Genomic DNA, 14684 nt, shown 5'->3' with positions numbered 1-14684 from the left:
CCGGGGTAGTTGTGGTACAACACCTTTAATCCCAGCACTCAGGAGGCTGAGGCAGGGGAAACTGGGTTGAAGGTCAGCCTGGTCTACAGAGTGAGTTCCAGGGCAACCAGGGTTACACAGAAAAACCCTGTCTCAATAATAATAATTAATAATAATAATAATAATAATAATAATAATAATAATAATAATAAAGGGTTGTCTAAAAAATATCCACAAAGTTGTTCAGTATTACAATGTTTACCACAGAAAATTTGGAAACATAAAGGCCCAAGGGGAATAGCACCTGTTTTTTTGTTTGGTTGGTTCCAGAAGGCAGGATTTCTCTGTGGCCCTGGCTGTTCTGGAACTCTGTACAAGCTGGCCTCAAGCTCAGAGATCCACCTGCCTCTGCCTCCCCACCACCTCCTGGCTAAACAGGGGAATGTCTACATGAACTCAATGAAATACAACCACTAATATTGTTCTTGGAGAACGTTTTAGTCATGTGAAAATGCTTACAACATCAAGTTAGGATGGGTGCAAAGAGCTACACAAATAGGAAGGTCCTAATCGTGTGATTTATATGATACACACAGAAAAGAAGCATGCAGAGTCACAGCATAATCGAGAGGATGGAAATCAACAAAAATCCTGCAGAACTCTAATCACCCAGACTCACCTAGACTTAGAAAGTGGGCTATTCTGAATATAGCCCTTAGACATTATGAGAAGGTTGGTTTTCAAAAATGAACAAAATAAATTCCAAAATTATCAATCAAGTACCATGTGATCATATAGAAGCTCATTTATATTCTGGTAAAATGCAGATTTTGACATAATTTTAAGGGTCACAGCCTTACACTGGGCCAGGCCTATGAAGATCCCCTAATCCAGATCTACCAACCGAGCCAATAGGTGGCAATCCTGTTCTCCACCCAACCCTGGCAAACCAGTTCTTGAGCGCCTTCATCTTGAAGTCCTACCAGCAACAGCACACCCTTCACTATAGAGCCTTCCTCACCCCCATACGTCGGGTCACGTGGTCTGTAGTGGTTGTTAGGAAGTCCGCCCTGCTTCCGTCATGTCCCACCTACTCACATGGACAGAATTTCAGTGGGGTTTTATTGTCCACGCAGAGCAGGACTTGGGGAATGAAGGAGTGGGCCCCCTTGTGGCCTTGAACCTTGTGGTATTGGAGCCTCAATGCTGCTTCAGTCTCTGGGACTTGCCTACCTCTAAATACTGCTTCCTCCTCCTAACCGATTTCCACCATGGCTTCTCAACTGGACCTTCCTGGACCCCTCCCAACATCAGCACGCTCCCGCTTCTGAACAGCTTCCCTGCTTTTCTGACCTTCGGCTCCCTCTCTAGTGAGGCCAGCCTAGCTAGGAACTGATGTCTCCTAGCATTTATTAGACTTGGAGAACACAGCTGAAACTTCCCAAGAATACTTGCCCGGGGCAATTTCCTATGCCCCATCCTATTCCCAGACCTTTCTAGAATCAAGCTTGACCCAGCATCAACTCTTATTCCCTCACCTCAGTCACCCAGAACTACAATAGCACCAAGCGCTTGTTCCTGTGCTTGTCTGCAGGTCGTCCCTATCTGACACTCAAGGTCCTTCACTAGCTGCTCCCAATTTCCTTTTCCTGCCCCCATCTCCCTGCTCTCCCATCCTTTCCTGTCCTGTCCCATCAAGCTTTGCAGTCTCTCTAAGCTCATGTTTACATCACACCTTTTCTCTTTCATCCTTTCCCCTCCCCAGACTCATATCTTCCATTTCTGCTGACCTGGCTCCCTGTGGAAAGTCTGTCCATTTCATAGTCACCCCTTGCTTTCAGTAGTATCGTTATTTAAAATGTGGTCCTTCTGTAGCTCAGGCTAGCCGAGAACTCAGGATTCTTCTACTCTGACTTGCTGCATGCTTTGTTAAGGGCATGAGCTGTTGGTTTACACACACACACACACACACACACTTTTTTTTTTTTAAACTCACAATAGATGTGTATAATTGCCTCTCCTACCAGGGGGTGGAAGCAAGGTTTTCTGAATCTCCAACATTAGCATCAGCCCTGTAATTGTTACTCTGCTTTCCCCAGCCTCCTCACAGGGACGGACTGCAAGTTCCCAAAGGCAATTCTTCCTGTGTCGGTGTCCCACACTCCATCTGGGGCACAGCTTCTCACTAAATGTGAGGCAGATCCTGAGATCTCCTTCACTTAGGAAGCATGCCCAAATTCCCCGGGGAAACAGTGCCTGCTTTCACTCAAAATGATATGGCCACCTAGGGCTGTGAACCAAACCCCTGGCTTCTGTCCAGCATCATGCAGGGGGGACCACTACTCTCGGCTTCTGTTATCTCCAAGAGAGGCACTCTGGGAAGGCAGGTGGTCTGAGTGTCTCAGCTCAAGCGTGAGAATGGGGAGCTTCCTCCTACAGCTTGTGACCAAGCAGAGGCAGCATCAACTAGAGTCTGGAGCAACAGCAGCTGGGATGAGAAAGGGTGCAAATGTTTCGACATGTGTTGATCAAGCTGGGGGGTTTCTCTCAAGCACAGGGCCGCTGTCCACAGTTTCCCCATTTGCTCAACGGTTCGGTTCTTTTTCTCACTCACTGGGATGGGTGGGGGTTACTAAATTGCATGACCTGAAAGAAGCTGCAGAACCACCTGTAGCAAAGGCACAGAAACGGCCCAGCACCATCTTCTGCTGTCCCCTTGTGAACAGTTGGGCCTTCCGTGCAGGTCTGGTCTCCGTCTAAGTTACCAATACTGTGGGCAGGGCAGGGCAGGGCAGGGCGGCGCTGGAGGTATAATTACTGGAACCTCCTAGCCAGGATTCCAAAACAGCCACAATTTCAAAGGGACTCTTGTTTGCCCCTAAGTCGCTAAGCACTTGGCAGTTTTTGACTGGGAAAGCCGGATTGCCACGCAGGTCCTTAGCAGCTATCTCTCTCGTCAGCCTCAAAAGCCTGGTCTGCCAGACACTGGGAGGAGGGCAAAGGAAGATGATAAGCCACGGTTCCGCGTGGCCGGTTCGTGGGGGACCTGGCTTCTCCCTCACACCACTGTCACACAATTTTGGCTCTAAAGGTGTAGTCGGTCTGTTCATCTCCAGGGCTCTTTTCCACCTCGGCTCTTCCTGGGAATCTCCTGGGGAAAAATTTAAATCTCATGCCTGGACATCCAAAACAATTTACTGTCTTTAAACACACACACACACACACACACACACACACACACACACACACACACTGGCATGCACATGGGCCTGGGTTTGATCTCCAGCACCAAATAAACTGGGGGGGGGGGGGACACATTAACTGTAATCACAGTGCTTTGAAGCTAGGCTACATGAAACACAGTTTAAAAAAAAAATCTTTCTAGTAAATGCCAATGTATACATCCCAAATTTACTTTTGTAGGGCGGGGTTTTCAAACTTGCCAGGTGATAATAACCACTTATAGGAACTTCATTTTAGCCTCCAAAATGAATAGTAACCCAAATGTATAGATTCTAAAATACATCTTTTACAAGTATTTTGAACTATTTTACATTTTTGAAGAGCCAGGTGATCTCACAACCATATTTCAAGAAACAGACTAAAGAAAGGCGCAGGCCAGTCTGGGGAGAAACAGTTCCTTAGGGCAGGTCTTCCCAACCTTAACACCCTGCGGGTCACCCGAGGTACTGTTAAATCCTGATTATTTATTGGGCTTTCTGAGCTGATGACTGCCTTTCTACCAAACTTCTAGGGCATCTGATGTGCCTGCTCCTTACATGACAGTGATTCTCAACCCATGGATTGCGACCCCTCTGAGGGACTGAATGGCATTGTCACAAGAGTTGCATATCAGGTATCTGACAGATCAGATATTTACATGACGATTCATAACAGCAGCAAAATGACGGTTATGAAGCAGCACCAAAAATAATTTTATGGTTGGGGGGGTCATCACAGCATGAACTATACCAAAGGGTTGCAGAATTAGGAAGGTTGAGAGCCACTGTTCTAACGTATCTCAGTCCAGGTGAGGGGGTTGCCCTGGGAAGACTCATCCAAATGAAACTACTGGCCCTGAGAGCTATGGCCGATGAGGTGTGTGCAGTGTCTGTGAGGCAACTGTGAGGTTACGCCCTCACCCCCGCAGGACAGTCAGGATGAGGGCGAGGGCGAGGGAGCAGAGCTATTCCCGCCTCTCCGGAGGCAGGGTTCAACTGCCCAGGGGAGAAGCTTGTTGTGTAAGGTGACACTGGCGTACAACCCACACAAAATACCAGCGAAGTCCACTTAGCCAAGTGTAGCTGGTGTGGGGTAAGGGGAAGCAAGGCAAATCTCTCTACCATGAACTCCTTTTCCTTTATGTCTTCATTAAGCAAATACTTGATGAGGACTCACCAGTAAACCACAAATTCAAAAGTAAATCAGATTTAGTCTGTGAATGGAAGAAATGGACAGTAGTAAATCAGAGAAACAGAGACTCGGGCGGTGGTGGCACATGATTTTAATCCCAGCACTCAGGAGGCAGAGGCAGGTGGTTCTCTGTGAATTCAAGACCAGCCTGGTCTACAGAGCCAGCTCCAGGACAACCAGGTTATACAAAGAAACCCTGTCGCTTTCACCGCCTGACGCCACTGAGGTCGCACGCGTGAGGCCGGTCCGCAGCAGCCAACGTGCCCTACATCGCCTCTTATTTGCTTGCCGCCCTTGGGGGCAACTCCTCTCCTAGCGCCAAAGACATTAAGAAGATACTAGACAGCGTGGGCATCGAGGCAGACCATGACCGGCTCAACAAGGTCATCAGCGAGCTGAATGGAAAAACATTGAGGATGTCCTCGCCCAGGGTGTTGGGAAACTTGCCAGTGTGCCTGCTGGTGGAGCTGTGGCTGTTTCTGCTGCCCCTGGCTCTGCAGCTCCTGCTGCTGGTTCTGCCCCGTTGCAGCAGAGGAGAAGAAAGAAGAGAAGAAGGAGGAGTCCGAAGAGTCAGATGATGACATGGGATTTGGCTTGTTTGATTAAATCTCTGCACCCCTGCAAATAAAACCTTTTTGTGTATCTTGAAAAAAAAGAAAGGAAGGAAGAAAGGAAGAAAGAAAGAAACCCTGTCTCAAAAAACAACAACAAAAAAACTCTCTCTCTCTCTCTCTCTCTTACATACACACACACACACACACACACACACACACACACACACACACGGCATTCTGAGAGATGAGCCGGCACAAAGCAACAATAACAGCTCCTGGAGCAGACGTCTCTGCCAGGACTATCCCTTTGATTCCCTAAAACCAAGACCTTGTAAACTCAACTAGGGGATCACTCTTAACCTTCAGCTCTTCGGCTCTCCAATGCAAAGGAATCCCTGGAACAGAGGCTTGCAGGCTTGTATGAGCTCTTCAGAAGGGAGGAGGTGGCTGCTTCCTCCCAGGGCTCCAGTACCTGTCTTCTACCCAGCTGTGTCAAAACCCAGGTCGTTTTCCTCATTAAAGAACATCAGAGTCTTTGCCCTTTGCCTGACTGGCAAAGCTTTTAATTAGCTTACCCTGTCATACTGCTAGACATAAAGGGGACAATCCCTAGATTAAAAAACAGTTTTCCAGCCGGAGGAGGGAGTCTCAAACCAAGGTAGGCAGGGTGCAAGAACCAGCAAGCAGTCCACACTGTCACTCCACTTTTATGGGAGCAGGAGGTTACTCTATCCCAACCTAGGTTTTCTTTATCTCTGTCTCACAGACGGAAGCCGTACTGGCACATTTTCGGAGCTAGAGAAAGCGGTTCTTCTCTGAGGAGACGACAGAGATGGGAAGCGGAATCAGTGCTGAGGACAAAGAACTTGCCAAGAGGTCCAAGGAGCTGGAAAGGAAGCTGCAGGAGGATGCTGAGAAGGAAGCCAAGACGGTCAAGCTGCTGCTGCTGGGTGAGTGACATTGGACGGACTAGCGGAGGGGAAGATTAACACTCTTTGCCTTTCTGGTGGGTTGATGGTGTCTGGTCAACCCCAAGGGACAGGGAGGGCTAGGCATGTTCTCATCCTGGTCCAGTCCTCAAGCTAAGAAACCAAGCAGAGCTAAGTTAATATGGGGGACCCAGAATATCATGGTCACTGGAATTGTCTTGTTTTTCCTTGAACTATGAATAGTGCAAGGACAAAGCTGGGCTACCCAACTGCAACAACACCTCTTTTTGGGTTCAACAAGTACCAAGAACCCTGGCTGTGCAGGCACACCCCAATCCTGCAGTCAGAGAACTGTGGCATATGATAAGATAGGACTCTCTCTCTCTCTCTCTCTCTCTCTCTCAGCAATGAATTCGCAAAGCACCACACCATCCCAACAGTCTCAAGGAGAAGCCTACTGGCTTTTGCCAAGTAGTCTGGATTCTTCACCTTGCTCTCAAAATAAATGTTGGGGGGGGGGGGAGGGCCACAGGGAAGATGGAGTCTTTAACAGAAATGCCCTCCTGGCTTTCTGTTAAGTAATTGCTCGAAAGCCCCTGACATCTGGAAGGTTCATTAACTGGAAGCATCTTAAGCAGATCACTGGTTGGTGCAGAGATGATAAAAGCACCTCTGGGGGTCAGTCATGGGAACCGATCATGGCTTCAAATAGAAAACAAGCAACTGACATCTGGCTCACAAAAAAACACAAGAAATAAAAACACCAGAGTTACTACTGAACTGGGACCGTTGATTTGTGTAGCAGAAAGCTGACTGCCTGGGGCAGTTTTCCATGAAGAACCTGGGGACTTGAAGCAGTGAAGACCAAATGCACACTAAAGTGGCTGTTTGAATGCTGGATCCAGGCTCCAGGGAACGCAGGAGTTACCCAGGAACAGGGGCTGACCGACTCAGGCCCCGCCAAGGAACTCAGGAGTTACACAGGAACAGGGACTGATGGGCCCAGGCTCTGCAGAGGAACTCAGGAGTTACATGGGAACAGGGGGCTAATGGACCCAGGCTCTGCGGAGGAACCCAGGAGTTACGCAGGAACAGGGGCTGATGGACCCGGCCTCTGCCGAGAAATGCAGGAGTTACGCGGGAACAGGGACTGATGAACCCAGGCTCTGCCGAGGAAGGCAGGAGCTACACAGGGACAGGGGCTGATGGACAGATCTTTTAAGCCTAAGCAGATTGCCTAGGTTCAGGATAAGCAGTTTAGAGGAAACAAGCACAGGCAAGGTGGGAGGAGACGGAGGGATCAGGTCAGTAGAGAGGCCTGGAAGGACTGCGAGAATCTGATGGACAAGAGGACACTGGAATGTTTCAGCTAATAACAGATACCGTCATGGTAGGAAAAACAGCATCTCAACAAAGAGTTCCAGCTCTTTCCAATCCCAGCCAAGACTATTTGTGTCTAAACAGGCAGCATGACTATCTTAAAGGGATATCTACAAGTCTATCGGGGGTTCCCAGTGGGGAACTTCTGAGTCCCAGGGGCCACAAGGTATACCTAGAGATCCTTGGTTGTCACAACTAAGAGTGGGATGCTAGTGGCCTCTAGTGGGTGGAGACCAGGAATGCTGCTAACCAGCTTACAGTGTATCGGATAGCCATAAAAAAAGGAAATCCAGGTCTCGATGTAAATAGCGTGAATGAGGACGAACTGCTCTAAACCCAGGTGGACGAGCCTAAGCTCACGGTGTCTCTCAGTCAGTCTCCCAGAAAGCACTGTTCACATACCATCATCTGGACCACCGGGGAGAGCCGGTGGAAACTGACAGCATGGACATTTGCCTTCCAGGTGCTGGAGAGTCAGGAAAGAGCACCATCGTCAAACAGATGAAGTGAGTGCAGCACAACCCCGGGAGGACTGAGTGGGGCGCCATGGAGCCAGTGTTGGTCCAGTAGAAGGGTCCTTAGCGCCAAGGAACCCTGGGCTAAGGGACCTGACTTCCAGTGTCCCTCCCCTCAGCCTGCACTTGGAGACAGCAGTAGAAGCAGGCGGTTTCCTATGACCCTTGTATCCCCTAGACTCCCAGTCCCTTAGGTCTGGTTCCTCAGGTTCCGCCCAAAGCTTGGTGTCTGTTCCTTGAAGGATCATTCACCAGGATGGATACTCTCCAGAAGAATGCCTAGAGTTCAAATCTGTCATCTATGGGAACGTGTTGCAGTCCATCCTGGCTATCGTCAGAGCCATGGCCACACTAGGCATTGACTATGCGGAACCAAGTTGTGCGGTACGTGATTAATGTTATCTGGTTTAGGGTGGAAGCAGGAGAAGAAATAGACAAGAGACCAGCAAACCACAAGGAAAGTCGGGTAAGAAAAAGCTCTGTGTAACTCAAATTGCATCTGCTAAGCTTCAAATCACTTTAGTCCTAGTAGGGTAAACAACCTCTACCTTTCTAATGAAGTTTTTCTTAAAGATTTATTTATTATGTATACAGTATTCTGCCTGCATGAATGCCTGCAGGCCAGAAGAGGGCACCAGATCTCATTACAGATGGTTGTGAGCCACCATGTGGTTGCTGGGAATTGAACTCAGGACCTTTGGAAGAGCAGGCAGTGCTCTTAACCACTGAGCCATCTCTCCAGCCTCTATAATGAATGTTTATGAAATCAACTTCCAGCATCTTTTTGCCTCTTAACCTTATCATTTAAATTCTCTCCTTGAGCTTCTAGTCCTAGCCACGGGACTTTTATAAGCAAATAAAAGCCTTTTATACGCAAATAAAAGCCTTTTATACACTGAAATACACTAGGTTATAGCTTTTATACTTCCAGTCCCTGCAGCGAAGGACCTATACCTTCTAGCCGTCTACTTTCAGCCTAACCTGAAGTCTAGCAATTGAAGGATCATCTGGTACTATCCTCTAGGCACCCCAGGACTAGCTACACCTGGAGAGCATGCTCACAGTAAATTAGCGTATTTCCTTACCCTGCACTCTCACCTGAGGCTTTGGTAGCAAAGCCAATTTTCCATCTGGTACTATCCTCTAGGCACCCCAGGACTAGCTACACCTGGAGAGCATGCTCACAGTAAATTAGCGTATTTCCTTACCCTGCACTCTCACCTGAGGCTTTGGTAGCAAAGCCAATTTTCCATCTGGTACTATCCTCTAGGCACCCCAGGACTAGCTACACCTGGAGAGCATGCTCACAGTAAACTAGCGTATTTCCTTACCCTGCACTCTCACCTGAGGCTTTGGTAGCAAAGCCAATTTTCCATTCAGTAAATTCCCAGAAACCTGGACAGTCACTGACGTCAGCCACATTTCTGGATTACACAGGATGCCGGTCGACAGCTCAATAACCTGGCCGACTCCATTGAGGAGGGGACCATGCCCCCTGAGCTGGTGGAGGTCATCAGGAAGCTGTGGAAGGATAGCGGCATTCAAGCCTGCTTTGACAGAGCTGCAGAGTTCCAGCTCAATGACTCGGCATCTTAGTAAGACTCCGAGTGGGAGGTGGGATGGGATGATGTTCAGGAGAAACCTCACCCAGCTTTAAGCGCCAGGCGGTGGAAGCCGCGGACCCACCAACTAAACTTAAGGCTGTGGGGACATCTGCCAGTTCCCTCTGTTTTGCATTTCTTTACACTGCCTCCCTGCAGCCTATGAAGCTGAAGACACAAAATTCAAAAGAGCGGCTCTGCTTAGCAGCCCTTGGCCCTATCTCAAGAGGCAAACCAAAGAAAGATGGTCAGACACTAAGAGACTATCAACTTTGCAAAGCTGGTTCTGAAAAGATAAGGGATACAGCTATCAGCCCCCAACAGTATAGTATCAGGAGTGGGCATGAGCTGTAAGGCCAAACAGACCCATGTTTACCCCTCGGTCACCTCATCTTGAAATGTTACCGTTGAGTTTCTGGAGTCTTCCCTTGCGAAGGTTGTCCCTGCTAGGGCACAACATACACTACATCTCAGAGTCCTTGCTTGTGCACTTACTAGCCTTCAAAGCTCACTAGCCCCTTTTTCTGGTAGAAAAACTACATCCCAGTGAAGTCTGTTAGCGCGGCAAAGACTGCGCATAAACAGCAGAGGCTGCCCTTGGCTCCAGGTCCCTGCGACCACAGAACAGAGCTGTACAGCAGGCCACGGCGCTTTCTTGTTCTGTGTTGAGACAGGGGCTGACTGCAGCCAAGACGGCCTCAAACTCGGTCCTTCTGCCTCTGTCTCCCAAGGAATCCCTCTGAAGTTTTCCTTTATCTGTAAAGTGGGACAGGAATCTCAACGTCTTCTAAGATTTAGTGAGACTTTAAATGTGAAACTACGTGGTGCACATTAGCCATTCATGTCAATTTTCCCTCCTGCTCCATCTTGGGTCATTTCAGTTCACAGCTGCCCTGTCTACCCTTTGTGAACTTCCTCATGTTCTCAGGAAAGCGGGGCACACAGTGAAGCGTCCAGTTTAGCTGATTCACAGCCACCCTGAGCTCACTTTCCATCGCTCCGCAGCTATCACTCTGACCTAACAATTTCAATATGAATTTAAAATGCAAAGAAGAAATCATATCATAGCGAAACATTTAATAATTCCTTAGTATCTCCAAATATTAAAGTGTGTTCATATTCCCGTTTGACTCAGGGGAGAAGGCCCACACATCGCCTTGTCTTGTGTCTTCCAAGTCTCTCTCAGTTTATTTCCTCTCTTAATGGAACTTTGCACACATTTAAACAAGTTTTATTCTAGGGTCTAGAAAGGCTTAGTCAGGAGGACAGAACACTTGCCTCAGGTGGATGTGGCCCTCAGCCCTTTTCCTTCCCCTAAGCGCACAAGCATTTGTACAATCCTGGGTTCAGTGCTGTGGACTCCAGCCCTGCTTCTATTAGCGTGTGACTTAGGGGGAGACCCTGTGCCTCCTTTAGTCTGGACTGCAGACTGGAACATCACCAACACCACTCTCTTCCCTAGCTACCTGAACCAGCTGGACCGGATTACAGACCCTGACTACCTCCCTAGTGAGCAAGATGTGCTCCGATCCAGAGTCAAAACCACAGGCATTATCGAGACCAAGTTTTCTGTTAAAGATTTAAATTTCAGGTCAGCATTCGGTTCCCTGGGGGCATCTTGGGTCTCACAGTGTGTTTCTTGGCCTCTGCTGAAGTCCAATCCAGATTACTGTTCTCCTCCTGCCTCTCCTATTTCTGATTTTGCTACTAACTGGCCCCAGGCAGCCGCCTGTCAGGGTGAACACCAAAGGCCAGTGACTCACATGGTGGCCACACCCCTGCTGACAGCTGCTTCTTCCCTAGGATGTTTGACGTGGGAGGGCAGAGATCAGAGAGAAAGAAATGGATCCACTGCTTTGAGGGAGTCACCTGCATCATTTTCTGTGCGGCTCTCAGTGCCTATGACATGGTGCTGGTGGAAGATGACGAAGTGGTGAGTGCCCTTTACAGCAGTTTCGGTGACCCCGTCTCCAAATCTTGTCATTCCACTGCCCAGCTGGCTAGAACTGACAGCCTAGGCATCTCCTAGCAGACAAGTCTCTGCCTCGAGCTTATTAATAACTCCAGAAAATTCCCTTTCTGCTGCAGGTTCGAGGTTAGTACTTCAAAGCTCCAGATTTTCTGAGCATGAGTTTGGTGTGAGATTAGGAATCCAAACATTGTAGTGCGGCCAACACAAAGCTGGAGGAAGTGATGCTAAGGGGAACAGACAGATAAAATGGGCAGGGCAAGGACTTAAGATGTCTATGCCAGCTCCCTTCTCTTCAGTTTGAGAAAAAGAAGTCAAAGATGTGGAAACACTAATTTCACATAAACGTCTATTCCATGTTGGCCAGGTGCCCAACAGAAAAATAGCTGTTATCCTACCGTCACTCTCACCTCGGTCTATCCTGCTGTCACTCCAGCGTTGGTCTATCCTACCGTCACTCCCGCCTCGGTCTATCCTGCTGTCACTCCAGCGTTGGTCTATCCTACCGTCACTCCCGCCTCGGTCTATACTGCTGTCACTCCCATCTAGGTCTATCCTGTCACTCCCGCTTTGGTCTATCCTACCATCACTCCAGCTTCGGTCTATCCTGCTGTCACTCCAGCTTTGGTCTATCCTACTGTCACTCCTGCCTTGGTCTATACTGCTGTCACTCCCGCTTTGGTCTATCCTACTGTCACTCCTGCTTCGGTCTATCCTGCTCCCACTCCAGCTTTGGTTCTCCTCCCTTCTCCTTAACTGGTAGGGTTCAATGTAGCGCACTCTGCACCTTCTGGCCAAAATTTCTGACAGCGTTATTTACAGTCAAGATGGCTTCCCCATCAGTCTGAGTGTACCAGGTATGGAAGTTATCAACAGCAGAAGTGCTACCAGTGAGGAGACTACAAATCAGTTTTCCCTGACTAGATGACAAGAATGACTTCCAGTCAGCTGATGGTGTACTTCAGGTCCCCAACAGTCTGTTCCCTAACCACTCACCTGACATGGGTACTGGCTAACTCTGGACTCCGCACACATATCTCCCCAGTGCCGGCGGTATGGCACTGGGAAATCCTCCAGCCCTTACCTGTGGCACTGGGGTCAGAGAATCCACATCAGCCATGCCCCAGCTGACAGAAGCCTAGCAAAATCATCCTGGAGATATACGTAACAAAGTGCTGATTTGGGCCTGGTTTCAGCCTAACGGCAGCACTATAAATATTATCTGAACTCTGGCAGCTAAAGATCTCCACATATAGGTGTTCCTCGCCAGTTACTACACGGATACCACAGATCCATGTCCTCTCTAGCATTCATAACTACAAGGAAACTGAGACTCTGGAATGTTAATAATCTCCCTAGGATCAATTAAAATGACAGGAGGGAGATTTGACTGTTTGGTTGTACCCCACCACACTAAAAACAGATGATCTGTTCCTTTGCTTTCCCTCTATATTTGGAACACTGGCCTGTTCAGTTAGAACAGGAATAAACAGACATCCATCCCACAAGCTGATCTGCTATTTCCCACAATGTTTCCTCCCCAGAATCGCATGCATGAGTCTTTGCACCTGTTCAACAGCATCTGTAACCACAAGTTCTTTGCGGCCACCTCCATCGTCCTCTTCCTCAACAAGAAGGACCTCTTCGAGGAGAAAATTAAGAAAGTCCACCTCAGTATTTGTTTTCCAGAGTATGATGGTAGGTGCTGACTGCTGCAGACAAGAATAACGAGATGGCCTCATTCCAGAGGACAAAAGCATGTAAAGGAGTTGCCTTAGGGAAAGAATAGTTATGAGGTTCAAGTTCAGATGTTTCTGGAATAGAGCAGATACATACACCAGAGCCACCGACTGTTCTAAGGATACCGACCAAGAAGCAAAAATGGAAACACAGGGAGCTTTCCTCTGTTCCACTCAAGTGAGAAACACCTGCATGCATGACAGTCTTCACTCCTGACAGTCACCTGCATGCATGACAGTCTTCACTCCTGACACTCACCTGCATGCACGACAGTCTTCACTCACGACACTCACCTGCATGTACGACAGTCTTCACTCCTGACACTCACCTGCACGCACGACAGAATCCTCACTCCTGACAGGCACCTGCATGCACGACAGAACCCTCACTCCAACAGCCCCTGACCACATTTGTCTAAAACAATACTCCAAGAAGCAAATTAGTCACCTAAAAATTGAGCACTACAGGCTAATTTATTCCACTTTACTAATTTTTTTAAAACCAGGGAACAACTCCTATGAGGATGCTGGAAATTATATCAAGAGCCAGTTCCTTGACCTCAACATGAGAAGAGATGTCAAAGAAATCTACAGTCACATGACCTGTGCGACAGACACACAGAATGTTAAATTTGTGTTCGATGCAGTTACAGATATTATCATCAAAGAAAACCTCAAGGACTGTGGGCTATTTTAATGCTCAGTTCCTCGGGTGCACATTCTACAAGCAGACTTAGAATCTGAGAGACTTCGTGCAGAAAATGAGTCAACACGTGCCGGGACATGACTGATAAGCCCATTCTGTTGGAGATACAGAAGGAACACTTCCAGCTGTTTTTCAAGTAGTGTGGCTAATACAGTTTAAAGAATGTAAGGCCAAGGAGCCTAAGACCCAGGTCCCAGTACTAGTTCTGCTAGTACTGTAGCAGAACTACAGAGTAGTAGAGTAGAAGCACTTCCATTTTTCCGAAGCAAAAGTCCCTCATCTATACAGTGAAGGTAACTTCCTTACCTACTTCGCAGGGCTATCCTGAAGAGCACAAACCTAACCGAAGAGAAAGCACATGGAAGCTGCTGTGGACGGCCACAAAAAGCCCATGAAGGCTGCAACTTCCACACTTGGTTATTAAGAGTAAATTATCTCAAAGTGTAACGGCAAACCTTCTTTACATTGAGCGATAAACTATTAAAAATTAAACCTGCCCCTGGGTTTTTACTAGCAGATCAATATGCCTCGACTCAGAGACCGGGCTCACTGGATGAAAGATGTGAGCCTACTCATTTCTAAGGCACTCATTCAGAAATGATCATCTTCATTAAAAATAAATTGTCTCTCTCCCCTACCCTGGGTGCCCAACCAACTTCCTTTCTCTCTATAAATAACCGCTTAGCTGTGTAAGAGTGTGTGGCTGAACTTGAGGACACCAACATACTTCCACTGAGGATGTTACTGCTGCCACTTCTGGATCATAGAATTGGAACAAGAGAGCAATCTGATTCTCATCCCAACTGCTCCAGGCTTCCTAAGAACAAAAGCGATTGCTGAGCTTGCTTTAGGCACTGGAGATTTTTGCAGCTGGGTCCACGTGAGACCGGCTGCAAACA

At 48.1% G+C, this 14684-nt stretch overlaps 1 protein-coding gene and 1 pseudogene across 1 annotated transcript; both read left to right on the top strand.

Moving 5' to 3' along the window:
• The first annotated feature begins 3778 nt into the window (after positions 1-3778).
• LOC125406423 (large ribosomal subunit protein P2 pseudogene) lies at positions 3779-5070 on the top strand (annotated as a pseudogene).
• Positions 5071-5778: 708 nt separating this feature from the next.
• Gnat2 (G protein subunit alpha transducin 2) lies at positions 5779-14684 on the top strand. Its single transcript, XM_048443491.3, has 8 exons — positions 5779-5896; positions 7719-7761; positions 8013-8154; positions 9208-9365; positions 10834-10962; positions 11175-11304; positions 12885-13038; positions 13586-14684. Exons 1-8 carry the CDS (start codon positions 5779-5781, stop codon positions 13774-13776), a joined length of 1065 nt encoding a protein of 354 aa, XP_048299448.2. The 3' UTR covers positions 13777-14684.

Source organism: Myodes glareolus, chromosome 17 (genome assembly GCF_982192425.1).
Source record: "Myodes glareolus chromosome 17, mMyoGla1.1, whole genome shotgun sequence".
Classification (NCBI taxonomy): Eukaryota; Metazoa; Chordata; class Mammalia; order Rodentia; family Cricetidae; genus Myodes; species Myodes glareolus.
This window is presented reverse-complemented; position numbering and strand designations above follow the sequence as displayed.

Coding starts and splice junctions, on each gene's coding strand:
- Gnat2 (XM_048443491.3), top strand. CDS start 5,779: ATGGGAAGCGGAATCAGTGCTGAGGACAAAGAACTTGCCAAGAGGTCC. Junction 8,155..9,207: donor ATGCGGAACCAAGTTGTGCG/GTACGTGATTAA, acceptor TGGATTACACAG/GATGCCGGTCGACAGCTCAA. Junction 11,305..12,884: donor TGGTGGAAGATGACGAAGTG/GTGAGTGCCCTT, acceptor TTTCCTCCCCAG/AATCGCATGCATGAGTCTTT.